At 41.7% G+C, this 19,203-nt stretch overlaps 1 protein-coding gene and 1 pseudogene across 2 annotated transcripts in view; one reads left to right on the forward strand and one right to left on the reverse strand.

Moving 5' to 3' along the window:
- Positions 1–489: 489 nt before the first annotated feature.
- Positions 490–19,203, reverse strand: part of INPP5F (inositol polyphosphate-5-phosphatase F) — an 87,259-nt gene continuing 68,545 nt past the window's right edge. The window contains exons 14-20 of one of the 2 annotated variants that reach the window (XM_077877422.1): positions 17,920–18,037; positions 14,912–15,110; positions 6,830–6,901; positions 5,886–5,959; positions 5,337–5,465; positions 4,696–4,783; positions 490–2,744 (exon numbers count right to left, since the gene is read on the reverse strand). In XM_077877422.1, the coding sequence (XP_077733548.1) occupies positions 1,592–2,744; positions 4,696–4,783; positions 5,337–5,465; positions 5,886–5,959; positions 6,830–6,901; positions 14,912–15,110; positions 17,920–18,037 (1,833 nt within the window). In that variant the 3' untranslated portion in view covers positions 490–1,591. The remainder of the gene's footprint in view (positions 2,745–4,695; positions 4,784–5,336; positions 5,466–5,885; positions 5,960–6,829; positions 6,902–14,911; positions 15,111–17,919; positions 18,038–19,203) is intronic. The other variant, XM_077877423.1, reaches the window with a different exon arrangement.
- On the forward strand, positions 11,810–12,781 carry LOC144300881 (phosphatase and actin regulator 2 pseudogene; annotated as a pseudogene).

Consider the following 19,203-nt stretch of genomic DNA (forward strand, 5'->3'; position numbering starts at 1 on the left):
GGTAGGAGATTGGCGCTCTGGGCTTCAGAACCCCTTTTCTTTTCTCTGCTGCCCGCACACTGGAAGGTGAAGTTGGTTATTCCTATTTGGATCACCAGGAAACTGAACATACTACCCTGACTGGAATTAAATGTTGCCGCCTTTTTAGTTTTCAAAGATCTCTTTGCAAGGAATTTCATGAAGCTTGTACCACCTGACCTTTGCTTATATTTTCTCTCCTGTTGTGTGACACTTTAATACTTTTGAGACTCAGGAAAAGTTGGTTAGGGACAGAATAAAGCTTTTGGTTTCAGTGTTTGGGTGTTCGAAATTTGATGGTGATACACTTCACTTTTAAAGTCATATCAACAAAAGAGGAAAATACTGAAAGGGCTGAGACCCAAGTGTTCAGTCATAGCGTATTGATCTTACGAATTTTTAAATCTGCTTTAGAAATCAACCATTATGTTTAAAATGTTATTCAAGGAATTCTCATACACATGGTCACTCTAAATTACAATGTTATTTTATTTTAAATAGTCACAAGATTTGACACTTCAAAAAAAAGATACCACTAATAAATAACAAATATGGAAATACTTATCAAAGTTACAACAGACATAATGTTTAGCTGAGAATCACTTCAACAGGGTAAGGCTCTAAAGATACCAGACGAACCGATACTTGTTTGGAATAAGGTGTGCAACGTCCTCGTACGGGCTTTTCTTAGGCCATGGGGTCAGGATTACAGCCATAAAATCAGTTTTAGTAGAACTGTGCTTCAGACTAAATCTCAACAATTCCGTCACAGCCTACACAAGATGTTAAGGAATGTTCCCTTGCAAGAAATTACAACTTGAACACTCATTTCAATAATTACCAATACCCAGTAAACGTAGTCTTCCGTTCCTAAAAACGGCAAAATTAAATAGATGCTGGTATTCATTCACACCTTGTGTCTCGGGCTTTATGACTGACAGGTCTTCATAATCCAGACTTTGGGTGTACAAGGGGCAGAATATTTTAAATTTAAGTAGACTGGGGAAAATTAGGATCAAATGGGCATACCTTTCTTGACTGTCGTACCAGTAATCCTCAAATAACAGGGAATGGTTAAGCCATCAAAACTAAACTAGTTATTTTTTATATTCAAATGCTGCTTCGTACTAGTTAACACTCTAAAGTCACTAAGAACTAAATGTATTTACACAGGAATGAACTGACAAAATTATGAAAAATGCTACTCCCCTACACGTGTCCTTTGTTCATCCTTCACGGGTTTACTCGCTACACTGCACCATCCACCCCACTCCAAAATAGGTGCAGGTGGTCATGTCGCAAAGTAATTATCCCCAGACTACTCTCAAGGACCAGCTGCTCTGTAGTGTATAAGCTACTCACGTTTACACCTTCTAGGATGATGTACTTCTGTTGTTCTGGCTCTCAAATCTGGAAATCTGCTGAAGTTCAGATTCCTTTTAAAACCTTTCCCGAAAAACATAATTAGAATTTGTGATCCCTAACTTCAAAGACAGTACAGATTAAAATAGCCTAATATGTGAAACCTCTTTTTGGATTAAATAAAAGCCATAGGATTCTTTGTGGCTAAAAACTAAATCTGAATTATGCGTGTCTGGCACTGTGTAAACATATTTTTAAGTTCATTTTGCTGGACTTGATTCACCACTTCAGGTTCTGCAGGGCTCTTCTGAACCTTGGCCACCGCAAAGTTGATCCCCTGGGTTAACCCAGCTTGGGTAATACTAGCAACCTGGACCATGGAACTTCGAATCTTTGCAAAGGGAGAGACTGCTCTGCTGCTACTGCCCTCTGAAGGAGAAGGAGTTACTTGAAGCCCCGTCTCAAGTTCAAGCATGCTGGATGCAGAGCCAGGGGTCTTTTGACCTACAACTGGATGCACTGGTTCAACTGACAAATACTGGGGACCTGTTGCAGGAAAAGACACATCTAATTGAGATGGCCGAGAAGGTGTCTGTTCTGTTGATTCGGATTGTGTTTCTTCATTAGAAACTTGATGGGTCATTTGATTTCCTTCCTCACTAGCCTGCTGAGAAACAGACCCTGTTTCTGACAGCTGGGTCATTTTGTTTTGTGCATCTTGTACAAATCTGTGGCAGTAAATATCCACAGGCTTGGCAAAACCAGTCAATACGTATATGTTGTCAGCTGAAGGACTTTTCTTCAAAGGAGACTCATGGCCTTTTCCAAACCCACTTCCATGAGCAACAATCTCCGAAGGAGCGTGAATGCTAATATCGGTGCTGCTGAGGGACTGGGACCGACTGCCTAACCGAGGTGCTGAAGCAATAATACCACAACTAGGAAGAACATAGTCTCTTGGCCCTACGTTCTCTAAAGAATTAGCTAGCGGCTTGTCTTCATCAGACTTGGAATTTGCGAGGAATTCATCAGAGTGGTAGGAGTCATTCTCTGAAGACACTTCCCCATCCGACTCTGCCTGGACTTTGTTATCCATCACACCTGTGGTTTCCATAGTTTCAAGGCTACTATCTGACTTCCAAAGATTTACTTTTAAGTTTGGTTTTAGAAAGTTAACTTTCATTTCAGGTTTGGCAAAGTTTCCTAGCTTTCGTAGATTGCCAATATTTACATTAGATTTGGTCTGTTTCACTTTTTGATTTAGAGATGAAAATTTGCTCATTAAAAAATTTTTTCCCTGTGCCAGAGAGCCTTGGTTTTGAGATCTGATGCCAATGATGTCTTCATGAGGTTTACTGCTCTTCCTACAATTAGAAGAAGAGAAAAGTTAACTCCCTGTGAAATCCTATATACCAGTTCCAGTTACTATAAATGAAAGCTGACTTGAAGTGGGCCCAATTTCCGGAACAGTGCACTGCTAAGTGGCAAAATCAGATAATCCATGATGCTAGAACAGTACTATACAATAGAAACATAAGCTATATGTAGTTTTAAGTTTTTCTAGCCATATTAAAAACCCGAAATTTTGATTGTATTTAACCTAATATATGCACAAAATATTTTACCATATAATCACTATTAAAAGATGATTAATGAGATATCTTATTTCTGATACTAAGTCTATGAAGCAACTGGTGTGTAGTATTTTACAACTTGGCAGCAGAAGCCTTTGTAAATGACATTGACAAGTTGTCCCTGGATGTTGAGTGGGAACCGTGCCCCGGCTGTGTGACTTTAACCCCCGTCCAGCAAGCAGTCTCCTGCACATCGTGTTCTCCAGCAGGCCGTGCACTGAAGAGCCAGCCAGCCAGCCTGTGGAAACACTCCCGTCTGCAATATCTTAATCCTACTCAGTGAAGCTCCTCATAGTAGTTGGGATTAATCATGTTGAGTTCTTTTGGATCAAAACTTTGTCTTTAGATTTGATCATTACTACTGCATGTTTCCTTCAACAGGGTTCTCTCTGGCGTTCAGAGAAGGGGAAGCAGTAGAGGAAGGAAAGGGAAAGGAGAGAAGCCTCTCAATGGCTGTCTCAACCTACATTTTTGTGCATTATTCTGAGAAAAAAAACCCAAAACCACACCCAAAATTCAAACCACAGCAGTTTCCTTCTTATTTACGGGGTTACATTCCAAGACCCCAGTGGATGTCTAAAACCACAGGTAGAATCAAACCCTATATGTCTTACATGTTTTTCCCTATACATATGTAACCTGTGATAAAGTTCATAAACCAGGCAGAGTAAGAGATTAATAGAATTACAATACTGTCATAAGTTATATGAATGTCCTCTCTAAATACCTTATTACTGTACTGTACTCACTCCTTCTGGTGAGGATTTGAGAGGATAAAATACCTACACGCTGAGATGAAGTGAATGATGTGGTCACTGTGAGCATCAGGCTATGGCCTGACAATGTGTCAGGAGGAGAATCACCTGTTCCCGGACCACGGCTGACCACAGGTAAACTGAGCCTGAACAGGGGAAGAGGGGATCTCTACAGAGGCAAGTGGCTACCATTCGGGTCGGGTCTACCACATGGACCACCTCGACAACCAACAAAGCCAGCACAGACTGTAAATGGGAGTCCATAGCATCTTAACTCAAACTGTCTGCACAGATTCCAACTTGGTTGAATTCAAGTGGGAGGAGGGTTTGTTTCCTTTTGTTTTCGTGTGGTTTACCTACGTTTATTTTAAAAGATACGGGATATTTGACAGGATTTTCTCAGGTGGCATCCCTCACAACAGCTATAAATACAAGAAAAAGTGCTATTTGCCACACGTCTCAGTATGTATGTATGACTTGCTGGTCATGAAATTTCATAAAAATTAGGATGCTAAAGAGCTGCTGAAACAACTCTCTACTAACACAAGACTGAACAATGTTTCTCTGGCTGACCAAATGGCTCTCCTCTAGTTGAATGTGGACCATGAAACACAATCAGATGGGAAGCCAAATTTTAATGTGAAATAATCTCTTCACAGGCATTCTTTTCCCAAATTCAGAACCCACTGGTGTTTAGAGAGAAAATCAGAGCTTGAATGTTTCAAAGTTGTTTAAATTATGGTGACAACTAATGTATTTCTCATTTTTAAGAGTCTTATTTTTTGACCCACAGAAATCTGGTATTTCCCAGTTTAAATACCAATACATTACCCAAATTTGACTTCTCATTTGCAAATACTTTTAAAGAAGTAAGACTCTGGATAATAAGGTCTTTATTCTTAAGAAAATTGAAGTAGTACACTTACCTCTCAAGTTTTTTCTCAATTATAGGTACATCTAATCCCATGGCTTGCTTGGTTATCTGTAGCATCTCTGCAATGCACTGAAGGGTATCTGAAACCCAAATACAACTGCTTGCCAGTTTCCCCAAAAACATACTAAAAAAAAATAGTACTTGTAATTCAGAACCCTAAATGAAATTTGCGGTCTTATTCAAATACAAGTTTACTTGCTACAATTTATAGAAAACTGCTTCTTGTTCATTATGTTCTGAAACAAATTTTAACAGAAGAGTTAATAAAGGGCAAATGAACCAAATCAATTGGAAGTAAAAGTTTATTCTCATTTGTCCTAACCATTTTAGATGCCACAACAACAGCTGTGAATGAGTTCCCTGACTACTGTCCATGAGAGGCATATGTGGTAGGATAAAGCCCTGGCACTCAAGTATGGCCAAACCCAACGAGATTTCCCATTACAGACACCTTTGCCCCAACCTACACCAGTTCAAATAATTTCCCTGCTTTGTGGGGACAAAGTGGCTATTTCAAGGTTACAAAGCACAAAGCTAAGTTCCATTTATAACGTTATATACTGTCCCCACTTCCACTTGGACTTAAAAGAGCAGATCAAAAGTTACCACTGAATACTGTCATCTCTTCATTACCTTTCCCGTCCTCTTCTGGATTGCGCATTACAGCTCTCAGTGTGTGGAAATAGCCACTTGCTTCTTTATATCTGTAGTGCAACCGCATGCAGGAGAACTTCGGCTTACCAAAGAGAGTGGGTTCAGGACCTAAAAACACAAATGAATATGGTTAAATATCTCACATAAAATTTACTTTTTTCTGTATCTTTAAAATACCAACAATTACTCATCAGTTACTTAGCAGATTTTATCTCTTCTACATGAGAGTACACAAAATATAAGCTTAGTGTGATTTGATTTGATGAGGTTAAAGAACTTCTTCAGTCTCAAATATTTAAACTTTCTTGATCCTTGGGTTAATTTCATAAGGTAAGTAATAAACAGTTATTAGACCACATCCATCACTAATCTCTAAAGAATAGAAGAAAGTCCTAAGAAATCGACTACTTGAAATATCAATATCCCTTTCTGGTTCTAATAAATTGTACTGTTTGTTCAAACAATGTGACCCAATCTCAGAAGAACAGTATTTGCTTTCTAGGACTTGGTTAGCATGTTAAAATTTACCTATTTCTATTTTTTCCAGGTCTTCTAGACTTAGTCGTTGATACTGGTTTACTTTATCAACTTCATCATCATAACTGGATAAAGGGAAAGGGAGTAAAAATAGGATTACAATCAAAAGCATATTTGGCTTGGCAGCTGAGATATATTAGTAGTAACTTCTATGCAGTTAAAACCTTCGCACTCTGGGGTAAAGAGTTAAACATTTTAAAAACTAGATGAGAATCAGCTTATGGATCTTACACTAAAATCAATTACAAAATATAATTTGTTTCATAAAAACTTACAAAACAAAACCAACAAACCTAAAACTTAACCTAAAAAGGCAAACACACATATGTATACTAAAGGTATGTGTTTATGAATAACACAGATCTGCTATCCAGAATCAAGAATAAAAAAATCCATATGATTAATGCCAATGGGTATCTGGGCCTATGACTTAGAGAAAAAAAAAAAATTGATTCTGGTAAGGCTGATGGGAAGTACTTATTTGCTAGTGGCATTGTTAGTCTTTCTGGAGATCTGGCAATAAACCATAGAAGTATTACAATTCATCATACTCTTAAAAGAGAAGCATGTGTGTGCGTGTATACAATTACTGGTGCAAAGACAACTGTATCATTCCTAATAGCAATAAAATGGAAGCATCAGTGCTAAACAGTGGGGAAATGTACACTGTATAATAATATATAGTCAATAATGAATGTGGAGTACAACAAAACATGGAAAACAAAATAATACTAAATGCTAAAAGAACACTATAAACACTAATTCTAAAATTGTATTTTCAAATTGATGAGGAAAAAGTGATATAAGTTATATAAAGTAAAGTTCAATCGAGTTCTTAAAATATGTAACAAAACAGATTCTTAATTTTTTTTTTGTCATGAACTCTAGGAAATGTACTCGAACAATTAAAAGCTTTAAATCAATAAGCAACTTACTAGGCCACGTAGTAGGCAGAGTTAGAAAGCAGTAACAGCACATCCACATCTCTGTGAGTAGCATCAATGAGGCTAAACAGACATAGAGGAAATTAAATATTTTCATTTTCATCTGCATTTTCACCAAGATTATTTCTATAGCAGAACAATTTAAAATAAAAGATTGGTTGTGTGTGTGGGGAAATCAGTCAGTGAGTCCTATTTTTTAGGTTAAATGTAAATAATCTATCCATTTGGAGGGGGGAAAAAAGGAACCCAATTTGAGAAGGGGGGGAGGTTAGTTGTCAGGAAAGGATTGTAGCTGAGGAGAGGTCCCTTCTCAGAGAGCTGTGGCCAAGGAGGTGGGAGGATAGAGGGAAATAAGAATTTGGGGGGGAAAGGGGTTGGGGGTTGGGAAAGAAGGAAAACCCTCACGCTCAGAAGGGAGAAAATGTCTAGATTATCTCACAGAGCCTAACCATAAGAAGGACACTGCACATTAAGGGTATTTTTACACACATATAGAATGCATCTTTTGGGGGAAAAAAAAAACACAAAAATAAACAGAACACTGAGGTGCAAAAATGGGACCAAACCCAAGCCACTGTATTTCTTACTCCAGAATAATTTACCTGGCTTTTAAAGAACGAATAAACATTTCCTTATTCTAAGTCCATTTTGCTGTATTTTCCCTCCATTCTCAAATCACATATCAAAGTAAGGGTCAGAAACCAGATGAATGTTGATGAACCCGTTAAACCTACAGCAAAATCTGTATTTTTTAAGATTAATAAAAAGGTGGTCCATGTATAAAATCTACAAATAAGCAGGGCAAGATGTGAACTCAACACTTTTAGTATCTATTATAACAACATTAACTTCCAATCACAAGGCGGAAATCAGTGTCGGTTCTAACATTGGTCTCAAACTTCCACTGTACGAGTGGGTATTGCTCGCTTAGAATCTCATACCTACTTGCCACGATTTACCAAAATGCTACTGAAAAACCAATGGAAAACGGGAGGGAAAAAAAACATTTATCGATGGAAGTCACGTCCGTCAACTGCGTCAGAATGAGGTCACTGTTTAACGCGTTCTGCGGCGAAAAAGAACCACAATCTGAACCCGCAGTAATTTACATCAGCGGCACCTTGTCGCGGCGAACCTCGGACGGCCTTAACCTAACAAATTCCCCTCGAGTTTCACGTCCAATAATACACCAAAAAATACGACGGATAAGACGCCGGGCCCGCCCCCCGGCCGCCCGCCCCCTGCGCCCGAGCCCGCGGTCCCGGGCCAGGCCGCGCGCCCCGGACCCCGCCGCCCCCGCCCGCCCGCAGAGGTACTTACAGGCGCTGCCGCCACCGGCGCTCCCGCCGAGCCACCGCAATTACGTCACCACACAGATTTTCACAAGAAACAAAGTCTACTTGTACAAGTCAGCGCTGCCTCGTCGCAGCCTCCGATTGGGGCAGGGATATTTACACCAGTCCGACAGGATCCTCAGTCACAAACATTATGTCTTTAACGAAAAGCACTGGGCACGTGACAGGCGGTCAGGAAAAAGGTACCCCCACCCCCACCCCGCGGTTTTACTGGAGCCTCCGCTGCAGTAAATAGTGTCCCTCCCCCCACCCTCCCCGAAGCGCACAACAGACACGATGGTCCACACGGACGAGAAAAGAAAGCCCCCCCGCGTCCTCCCCCGCCCCCCGCGCCCGCAGCCCGCGCGGCTCTACTCGCTCTTGTTCTCCTGCCAGTCAGGCATGCCCTCCTTCCACACGATGAACACGAACACCGCCAGCACCACATGCAGCCCCACCACCGCGACAATGGTCGCGTAAAAGCCACTGTCGTCAGGAGACATTAACAGGAGACTCTGGAAAAGGAGCAATTTGCAGGAAAAATACAAGCCCACAGGAACTTTAACCATGAGTCCTGCGAAAAGGAGAAAAATCTTGAAAGTCGTGGCCAGGCTGCCGCCTTCGGGCTTAGGCTCGGCCGCGTTGCCGGCGGCGTTGCCGGTGGCGTTGGCGGGCCGCTGGGCGGTCGGGGGAGGCCGGTGGGAGCGCGGCATGGTGTCCGTCAGTCGGTCCGCCCGTCCGTCCGTCGAGAAGTCGAAGCTCAGTCAGAGCCGCCCGCACACAAGCTCGCGCCTGCAGCGACTGCGGAGACTGCGGCAACTGCGGCAACTGCAGCGCCAAGCCCCGCCCAGAGACGCCGCTCGCTTCCGGCCGCCCCCGCTGCCGCGGCACGCGCCCAGTGCGCATGCGCGCCCGCCCGCGCCAGCCCGCCCCCGCCTGGCACCCAGCTCGCGCCTGCGGAGGGGAGGCGGAGGGGGCGCTGAGGGGCCGCCGTGCCCAGACCCACGGCCGGCCGGACCCCCGCCGGACCTCGCCACGCCGCGGGGAGGGGCTGTCGCCGCCGCTCGGGGGACGCGGGCTGCCGCGGGCGCCGTGAGCGTCCGTCCCTGTGCTCAAGCCCAACAGCCCAACAGAGGCTGCTCTGCTGCCACGGGTGAAGGGCTCGTCTACTCGGGGTGGAACTAGCGGGTTCAGGAGGCTTGGGCAAAACCAAGGACGGGCCGGCGGGCGGCCTGAGGGCAGCTGAGCCGTGTGCCTGCTGTCCTTCCACTTTGCAGGCTCGTCCTGCGACCCGCGAGCCCCCAGGCCCCTGTCGTTCGGGGCCGGGGAGAGGGGAGGGCCTGGGAGCCGCGGACCGCGGGGGCCTCCGCGCCGGGGGCTGGCCACGGGCGGTCCACGCCGAGCTCGGGGCTGCAACAGACGAGGCCGGCACGCAGCGCGCGGACAGTGCGGGGCCAGCGCCGCTCCGGTCGCGGTCGCGGAGGGAGGCGCAGGGAGCGGGCCACTGCTGCTGCGGCGGGGCTGCGTGCTGGTGAACTGCGGCCACAACTGTTTTTCCGCCAGAGTTAAGCGGCTGGGACTGCAGTGCGGCAAGTCTCTGGCGTAAAATTTACGGGGACGTCAAAAAACACCCAACCATCAAGATAATTTTTAGTGCGGTATTTTAAAAGATCAAAATTGATGCCAGAATATCACAATGAACAGAACACTAACGTTTTAAATAAAGACAGGATCCGACCCTGCACCTGTACAACCCTGCACACTTGCCTCACGCTAACCCTAGCCTTGGGCTCTGTAAAAGTTTATTTACCAAAACACGTAGCTCAACTGGACAACAAAAAAACACAAAACCCAGTTTTTAAAATGGGCAAAGGATTTCAATAGACTGTGTTCTCTCGAAGATATACAAATGGCCAATAGGCACACGAAAAAATCCTTACTATCCTTTGTCAGTAGGGAAATGCAAATCAAAACGACAGTGAGATACCACTTCACACCCCTTAGGTGAAGTACAACAAAAACAAAACAAAAAATGAGAAAGCAAAAGCAAATATTAGTTGAGGAGGCTGAAAAATTGGAACCCTCCTATGCTGCTGGTAAGAATGTCAAATGGTGCAGTCACTGTGGAAAACAGCTTGATGGTTTCTCAAACGTTAAGCACAGAATTACACATGATCCAGCAATTTCCACTCCTAGGTATGTACCCCAAATAAAAATTGGTGTTCAAAACTTGGACGTGATTATTCAGAGTATTACTATTTACAGTAGCCAATAGGTAGAAACAACCTAAATGCCCATCCACGGAGGAAAATAAGCAAAATATGCTATATCCATAGGACAGAATACCACTAGGCTATAAAAAGGAATGAAGATCTGACATATGCCACAGCATGCACCAACCATGAAAACATGATGCTAAGTGGATGAAACCAGTCACAGAAGGTCACATATTATATGATCACATTTATACAAAATGTCCAGGACAGGGACATCTACAGAGACAAAAAAGTAGATCAGTGGTTGTCTGGGCAGAGTGATAGAATAGTGATTGCTAGAAGGTACAGGGCTTTCTTCTGGAATAATGAAAATGTTCTAAAATTCACCATGGTAATAGCTGCATAAGTCTGTGAATATAATAAAAGCTATTTAAAAAAAAGCTATTGAATCATATGCTTTAAATGGATGGATTCTATGGTATATGAATTATATCTTAATAGAAGCTTTTAAAAACATATACACACAACCCAGGAGCAAGCAGCTGAGGCAGGCAGGTACCAACTGCTAAAGACCCCCAAGTCCACGGCTGGTTGGCTGGCTCTCTCAGGACCTAAGTTGGCACATTTATTCCCAAAGCTACCTCTCCCTGTCCTCCATCAGGGGCGCCTGCTCTGGGTCCACTGCTCTGGCTCAGTTGATAGACTGTACAAAGGTTCTATAGCAACTCAGCCAAAGAGCTAGTTTCCAAACATCTCCCTTCAAGGGAAAACTGTTCACCATCTGGAAAATCTTTAAGCTTTGCAAATGAAAAATATCAGTGGCAAATTTAAAGAAATTTTAGCAGTATTATAAAGGATGTCAACCACAAAAGAAAGTAGAGGGTTCTTGAAGAACTGTGTAATCAAGATGCAGACACACAGTTAACTTTGGAAATTCAAACGGACACATGATACCCATCAGAGAATAATCCACCTGAGAGGAAAATGTAGTGTATCTGAAGATGATAATAATTCTGTATCTGAAAAAGCATCTACTCTGGAATGAAAGGCAGAAAAGACAAGACTGCTCTGAAACACTGCTGGCTCCTGCTCCAGTTCCTCCACAGCCCAAATGTAAGGCTCCAAACCACATATGCCTCCCAAAGATGCCAACATTGGGGCCAGCCTCAGCATGGCAAAGTGTTTCCCATTACCACAAAGATACCAAGACTATTGATAGGCAGGTCCCAGCCTTCTATCCAAGCCAACAAGCCAAAACATGGCTTTCAAAGTCACTGACTCCAAAGCATTTGCTTCATTTTCTACTCCCTCCATCCACATCATCTTGTCCCACAGCTTCAAAGAAGGCAGTTTCTAGAAATACAGTAATAATGAGAAACACAAAAGGCAATAAAAAACCCTAAAAAGCAGAAAACACCTCAATGTCACATGCAACCACTTCTGGTATAGTCAGTATTAGAGGAGATCCTTCTGAGACCAGAGTGGAAAGTCTCAAACCTGAGCAGTCTGTCCCTGTCACCCAGGAGCAGACCATAGGCACAAGTCTGTGCCCACCCCCCTCGACTCACCCTCAACCCAGTCCTCCTCTTGAGAACCAATACGTCACTTCCTCAGACACTCCCGTTGTCCTGGTTAGCAACGAAGCCTCTGCTTATTTCTCCTTAGACCCAGGTAAGTGTCTGTACTAAAGAGGCAACACAAAGAACCACTCTCCATCAGGCACGGCCTGTGTGTTAGCACCAATAAGACAGGGAAGACAGCATCTCAGCTAATGAGATCTAAGTTGATGGGACAATCTTCAGAATCTCTCAGTGTCCCACAGGACAAAGGTCAAAATATACTCCCAGGTCCAAGACTCTGACACTGGCCTCTTCTGTCCACCAACGAGCATGAGGAAGAAGAGGAGGATGAGGATATTGGTGGTGAATATGCTCTGGCAGGTAACAGAAACAAAGAGACTCTCTCACAATAGAACTTAGCAATAGACCATCTAAGAAAGAATTAGAAGACAAAACATCTTGCAATAGTGACATGTGAAGAAGAGAGGCAGGGAATCCAGGAACAAGTTGGAAATTAGGAGACTGAGCCACAGGCCCACAGCTGAAGAATTCGAGCAAAGAGATATCCTAAAACAAAGGAATGAAGAAGTAGACCACAACGTACACATGGAATTAACAAGGCAGACTCAGCAGAAAGCTCGGGCTCAGACCCACAGCAGCAGAGCTGGGAGCATGAAGGGTTTGAGAATTTAAGGAATATGTAGAGGTCACTAACTCCCCTATGACCATTAGGCACATAAGCCCTGGGCCAGGATGAGACCTACAGGCAAGCCAGCAGGAAATGCAGAATTAAATGAACTTAAAAGCACAGAAAGGTTTCACTATCCATCATGAAATGTGAGACTGCTTGGAAACAGCCACTGGTGATTGGTGGGGGTATCCCCACTTGCTAAAAATGTGATAATGTACTGGAATGTAAAAGCTTATATTGTGGTGAAGGAAGAGAGGGCTCTGCTTTTTTTGGAAAGTTCTCCTCACCTGTATAACCCAAATGAGGCCAACGAGCAAAAGGAAGGATGCAGTGACACTTGCTGTCTAGCATGTGTCTCCATATTCTTCATCAGGAGCTTTACCAAAGAGGATGAGCAGAACACAATCACTGGCTCCCGGTTATCAGAAAGCCAAATTGTATAGTGCACGATTAAAGAAAAATGAGTTCGATTGCTGGGCACTGGAGAGGGGTGGGAGTCAAAAAAAAATCAGAACAAAACAGAAGTAGTTCATCATGTGAATGAAGAAAAGAGAAAACTGGAGTAGGAATCTGGTATATGGGAAGTATGGATTTGGGAATCTAACCACCCAACAAGTTTTCTTAAAGACCTGATAGTAGGAGAGGAGACTGGTCTGGTTTGAGCACTACGTCGGTACAGAGCAGCACTGGTACAATACAGCAGTTGTCCCAGTGAGCCCAGATGCCAGAAAGAAGTCTGGGTGTTTTGATACATGTTTTTCTTAAATGCAAGAGACTTCTACTGATTCTAACAGGAGGGCTTATCTCAGTTCTGTAGCAAGCTTTAAATAGCACAGTAAATACACTTTACATAGTTTTAAACTCCTCATCCAGCACACAACTTGATGTGAGAATTACAGGACTGGAAATCAAATCAGGTGCAATATGACCTTATGAAATGGTAGTCAGCTTTTGAAATAAACCTTTTGGTCTTTCCTTATGTCAATCATCTCCAAAGAAGAAATAAAGGTACTTGATCTAAGGAAGATGATATTGGCAATCTCGACACCTTTAAAAATCTCAAGTTAGGGGATCCCTGGGTGGCTCAGCGGTTTAGTGCCTGCCTTTGGCCCAGGGCGTGATCCTGGAGTCCCGGGATTGAGTCCCACGTCAGGCTCCCGGCATGGAGCCTGCTTCTCCCTCCTCCTGTGTCTCTGCCTCTCTCTCTCTCTATGATAAATAAATAAATCTTAAAAAAAAAAAATCTCAAATTAAAACTCAAGCAAAACACAGGAGTGCTACATGCAGTTGTTTCTGAATGGGAATTAAAAGTATGACCTTTTGGGGGGTGCTGCATTAAGCTGTACTGCTGCTATAAAAAATTAAGGTACATGAATGAAAAATTTTTACCAAATGGCTCAAAGGAGCATAGAATTTTTCTGCTAATTTGTGAGGAAAACCTCAGCTCTTATTTTAAGAGTCTGAAAATTGCATCCATACATAAGGTATTGATTATCGAAGTGAAATAATCCATGAAATTAAAGTCATGGAAGATTTCCCAATGAACCTACAGTCAATATTATTTTTTATTTTAATATATAAGTATTATCTTGCGTTCAATTGTTCTTTCAAGCTTGTTTTATGCCCCTTTTATTAAAAACAGATGAAATATAGTAGAAGATAAAATCTAAATAGAGCCATTTTATCCTCAGAGCTTGGTCTAGAATTTTCTGCAATGTTACTGATTCATAATACCAAAGATTATAATGTTAGATTTCAGCCTAAAAGCAAACATTCAATCTGGTAAATAAATTTAGATCCTGCCATTCATTTTGAAAAATGGCTTGAAACTGGTTTTTGGTTTTTGTTTTAAAAATGTTGAGCATTAATTGGCCTATTTATTTGGTGAAAGGCCAGGATACTTTACAACCAATCAAGGTAATTAGCATCACTGCACTTCTTGCTGCACTGTTATGTGCATCAAAACAATAAACCTAGATTTGGGGGTAAAAGGAGAGGCCCAGCTGTGTCCTGTGTTCTACAATTTGGGTTTTTAAAAAATCAAATATTGCTATAAAATCTTTCTCTTCATCACTGAGTTTTTTTTTTAATGCCCCCTTAATTTTGCACCCAAGGTGAGTGTCTCAGTCAGTTTGCCTTAGTGACCAGTCCTATATTTGAAAACTGCCATGCATCATGCATCCATGCCCATAGCTTGTGAATGATAGTACTAATTATGATGATGACGTCAGAAATTTAAGCACATTAGTTACCAGGATATCACTCCAACTTACCTGGGGTCACAGTCAATGAGGGCCCAGCCCCCATGGAATTTTTCATCATCAGGCAGCAGTAACTTCATATAACTCTGTAACAGCTGGCTAATTAGTTCCTGGTGGCTTCTCTGATTCTCCTTATGCAAAGCTTCATGCTCTTTCTCCTTGGTAAATATGGAATAAAGATCTTCTGTCACTGGAATGCCTTGCATCAAATCTAGAGTAGAAAGTGTTAATATCTATCATCATCTTAATTTGCTAATACATTTTTAAAAAAACAAAAGCCCTAAAACAATAAAACTCATAAGAAAACATAGGCATGAACCTTGGTGATCTCGGATCAGGCTGATAGGATATTTGAGATATGACTCTAAAATCACGTGCAACAAAAACAACAAAAACAGACACAGTGGATATCATCACCATTAAGAACTGTTGTGTCTCAAAGGGCAAGATCATGAACGTGAAAAGACAACCCACAGAATGGGTGAGAGTATTTACAAATCATCTGACAGCGACTTGTATCCAGAATATATCAAGAATGCCTACAACTCGGTAATAAAAAGACGAGCCAATTTTAAAAGGAGCATAGGATCTGAAGAGACAAGCTCACTTCTTCCTGCTGTAGCATGTAGCTTAAGGTTCACAAAGCTATATAATCCATTCCCCACAGACGGTCAAGACAGACTGGAGACTTCTGGGACACAGGTGCCGACTGCTGGCCTTAGAAGGGGAAGCGGTAAACCTAGGCTGCTACTGGTTTCTCTCTCTCTCTCTCTCTCTCTCTCTCTCATCTTTGAAGAAATCCAGCTTCAAGATTCAGGTGAAGCTGATGCTATGGATGGGTGGATTGAAAGAGGGACACAGAGTCTGGGTTCTCAATGACATAACTGAGCTGCTAGATCAAGCCGTGGAGGAAAGGTATCTTACTTTTCCTTGATTAAACTGCTAAAACCCAGTTTTGAAGTCGACATACAAACTACCTATGGAAAAAACCAAACCTCTTTACACCAGGCTTCTCAAATTTCCTAACTGGCCTGTTTAGGTAGGGATGATATTAGGTGGGATTGGTAGATAAGCATGCCCATTAGAGAGAGGATAAATGCCAGGAAGATGTTAATGTATACTATGGACATATGATAATTATGAGCTAAATCATAATTTAATGAGTTGAAATCGTTTTAGTTTAAACTAATTATCATATTCGGTTCATTCCAATCCTTTTTTGGTTCATTCATAAGCTAGGCTTGCGGCTAATAAAGAGATTAGTAGGAGTGCTATAATGAGTATTGTTGTTAGTTTGTTAGTTTGTGATGCTCAGGGGAGTGGAAGGAGTAGTACAATTTCTAGATCGAAAAGTAAGAATGTGATGGCGACTAGGAAAAACTTTATGGAAAGGGTAAGCGTGCGGACCCCATAGGGTCAAAGCACACTCATAAGGACTTGCCTTGTCTGCATAAATATTTAGTTGAGGGAGTCAGAAGGCAATTATTACAAGTAGGGATGCTAAGGATACATTGATTATTAGAGTTAATATTATGTTTATTACTTCTTTTCAGAATCAATCTGAAACTAACTGATTGGAAGTCAATTGTACTAATTATACTAAAGAAGTAAGATCCTCATCAGTAAATAGAGACATACAAGAATAGTCAGACTAGGTCGACAAAGTGCCAATATCACGTGGCAGCCTCAAATCCAAAGTGATGGTTTGATGTGAAGTGATAATATAATTGTCAGAGAAAGCAGACAATGAGGAATGTAGAGCCAATAATTACATGTAGTCCGTGGAACCCGGTAGCTATAAAGAAAGTGGAGCTGTAGACTCCGTCAGAAATTGTGAAAGATGTTTCATAATATTCGGAGGCTTGAAGTAGTGTAAAATATAATCCTAGGGAAATTGCAATGAACAGGGCTTGGAGTATATGTTTGCGATTTCCTTCTATGAGGCTATGGTGAGCTCAGGTAATGGGAGACTCTGGAGGCCAGGAGAACAGAGGTGTTAAGCAGTGGGACTTCTAATGGATTTAGGGGAATAATGCCCATGGGCTGCCAGCAACCCCCGAGTTCGGGGGTTGGGGCTAGGCTGGAGTGATAGAAGGCTCAGAAGAATCCTGCGAAGAATACTTCTGATACAATAAATAGGCCCTACCAATTCATGTATGACAAATAATAGATTTAAAAATAGGATTTAAAAAATATTCTCAGAGACCGCAGGACAAGCAACTTTGGTTCTAATCTAGAATGCTCTGCATTCACTTTAATCCTATGAGGTAATACTTTCATGTCATATTGTCAACATATGAAATCCACTGGGTAATCTACCCTCATTTCCTCTTCCAAATAATGATAAGAATTGGTTAGGATAATCCCTAAATCTGATACCCTAATATTATATTCATTCACTTTAAAAAAAAAGATTTTATTTATTTCTTTATGAGAGACGCAGAGAGAGAGGCAGAGACACAGGCTGAGAGAGAAGTAGGCTCTACGCAGGGAGCCTCGATCCCGGGACTCCAGCATCACATCCTGGGCCAAAGGCAGGCTCTAAACCACTGAGCTACCCAGGCATCCCATTCATTCACTCTTATAGCAAAGGATGGTGTGTTATTCACAGCAAGAACATATGATAAATGTCATATGGGGGGAAAAAAAGACCTCTCATTACGTCTCCCAGCCTCAAGTAATGGAAAATCAAATAGAACGTGGAGTTTTAAGCTGATGAGGTTTTAGGAGACCTTATTCCCATATTCCAGGAACCTCACCCCTGCCTTCTGTTACATGAACAACAAACTGACAAATACGTATGGAAATGAGTAATTTCTTTTGTTGCTTCAGCCTAAAAAATTCATCAAATTCTAGTCTTGTAAAAATTTGAATTTGATTTCTTGGGTAAGATGCTGAATATAGAAACACAAGTATATTATAAAACATGAACTATGTTAATGAAGTTGATTTCTGTAAAACACTAGTCACAGAGGAATAACAAATTAAAAAAAAAAAAGGAAGGCATTTATGTTCCTTACCTATAACAGCTTGCCTATAAGCATCCTTAAATCGATTCAGGTAATATCTATTTGCCGAGTTAACCCCATCTTTCATAACTCCTGCTAACTTCCTTTCTCCTGTCCTTGTAAAGTCACCCTGTTAAGGAAAAAGTCATTTTGACAATTGATTCAAACACAAGAATGCTCCCAAAGTCAATGTGGGCTTTCAATACAAGACCAAAATTCTATAGGCTTTTATAATTTCTAAATAATGTAGTTAAAATATCTACTAGTATCTGGCTGTGACCCAAGCACATCAAATAATTAAAATACTATTTGTGTCATCAAGTCTTCATAGTTAGATGCTGCTATAAAGTAAATCCATTCTTGGCAATCTGTCGAATTTCTAGGATCTACAGGTCAAAACTTATTATATAACATACAAGAAGATTTTCAAGCCTCAAAAATCACAAATTTCCAATGTGGGAAAGTGTGGACAGTTCCCTAGAGTTTATTACAATGGGATTTAGCCAGTGCATGTGGATGTGTGTGAATATGGAGAAAGAATAGCAATTTCCGTACTTTACTGCCCATTAAATTGCTGTAGAATGATCCAACGAAGATTTACATTGTTTTGTTACTCTTGCTTTTCACAACGGAGGTGTCAGAGCAAGTCCCTAGATGACAGTGACTTAACTCGAAGTTTGTACCCTTTGACCAACATCTCTCCATTTCCCCCATCCCCTGGCAAGCACCAGTCAACTCTTATTTTTAAGAGTTGATGTGACGTTTTTAGATCATGCAGTATTTGTCTTTCTCTGGCTTAAGTTCACTTAACACAATGCCCTCAAGGTTCACCCACATGTTTTCAAAGGCAGCATTTGCTTCTTTTTTACGGCTGAATATTCCATCACTCTCTCACACACACACACACACACACACACACTCACTCCAGTTACTCACTCACTCAACATTTATCCACCATTGGACACAGGTTGGTTGTTTTTAGGTCTTGGCTATTGAAAATAATGCTGCAACAAACATGGGAGTGCAGCTATTTCTTTGGGATACTGATTTAATTTCAATATATACCCATAAATAAGATTGTTGGATCATATGGCCATTCTATTTTTTAAATAACGTTCTTAAGTTTATTTTAGAGAGAAAAAAAAAAAAGAGATCATATGAGTTGGGGGAGGGGCAGAGGGAGAGAATCTCAAGCAGACTCTGCCCTGAGCACAGAGCCTGATGTTGGGCTCAATCCCACCACCTATGAGATCATGACCTGTGCTGAAACCAACAGTCTGATGCTTAACCCATTGA

Source organism: Canis aureus, chromosome 29 (genome assembly GCF_053574225.1).
Source record: "Canis aureus isolate CA01 chromosome 29, VMU_Caureus_v.1.0, whole genome shotgun sequence".
Lineage (NCBI taxonomy): Eukaryota > Metazoa > Chordata > Mammalia > Carnivora > Canidae > Canis > Canis aureus.